The sequence below is a fragment of the Habropoda laboriosa genome, unplaced genomic scaffold (genome assembly GCF_001263275.1).
Source record: "Habropoda laboriosa isolate 0110345459 unplaced genomic scaffold, ASM126327v1 scaffold6173, whole genome shotgun sequence".
Taxonomy (NCBI): Eukaryota; Metazoa; Arthropoda; class Insecta; order Hymenoptera; family Apidae; genus Habropoda; species Habropoda laboriosa.
The window spans coordinates 725-1,614 of NW_017106055.1; the positions used below are offsets into that span (position 1 = coordinate 725).

Genomic DNA, 890 nt, shown 5'->3' on the forward strand with positions numbered 1-890 from the left:
GATGTTTTAAGGTCAATTCGACAAGCCCGCAATATAAACTGGGCAACTTACCTGCCGATCGCGTAACCCCGGATCGCGCGTTCGCTACCTGCGGCGTGGACTATGTGGGCCCTTTTCTAATTCGAGGAAGGGGTCGTGCTCATGCGAGCGAGAAAACCTACATATGCATTTTTGTCTGTTTCGTTACAAGGGCCACACATATCGAATTGGCCACAGATATGACGACCGATGCGTTCTTACAATGCCTCCATCGATTCATAGCACGGAGGGGTAGATGTCGAGCCATCTACTCCGACAACGGTAGAAATTTTATTGGCGCCCAAAGTGGATTAAAGGAATTAGGCTTACTGTTAGATTCTCGTGCGCATCACGATCGCATTATAGATACATTGGCACGGGAACGCATCGCTTGGCACTTAATACCACCAAGCGCTCCGCATTTTGGCGACCTATGGGAAAGAGGGGTGCGATCTGCGAAAACCTATGAAAAGGTCGTCGGCGAGCAGAGGCTCACGTATGAGGAGTTATGCACCATATTAACGCAAGGTGAAGCCTGCCTCAACTCCCGTCCTCTGCACCCCATATCCACTGATCCCAACGACCTGACCCCCCTCGCGCCCGGTTACTTCCTCATCGGAGATGCGTTGATGGCACTCCCACAACCGGATCTAACTAATGTAACTGAGACCAGATTAAACAGGTATCAGCTGGTGCAAAAAACCATACAACACTTCTGGAAGAGGTGGCAGCGGGAATACCTCCACGGGCTGCAACAACGACACAAGTGGCGGACCGACCCACCAGATTTGATCCGGATAGGCGCCATAATTCTCTTAAGAGAAGACAACCTACCGCCACTGCAATGGCGATTAGGGCGCATCATCGATCTG

At 51.2% G+C, this 890-nt stretch overlaps 1 protein-coding gene across 1 annotated transcript; it reads left to right on the forward strand.

Annotated features, from left to right (window-relative positions):
- Positions 1–218: 218 nt before the first annotated feature.
- LOC108578285 lies at positions 219–700 on the forward strand (the record flags this gene model as incomplete). Its single annotated transcript, XM_017941585.1, has 1 exon — positions 219–700. A coding segment is annotated over exon 1 (482 nt), but the record flags the coding sequence as incomplete, so codon positions are not given.
- Positions 701–890: the final 190 nt, after the last annotated feature.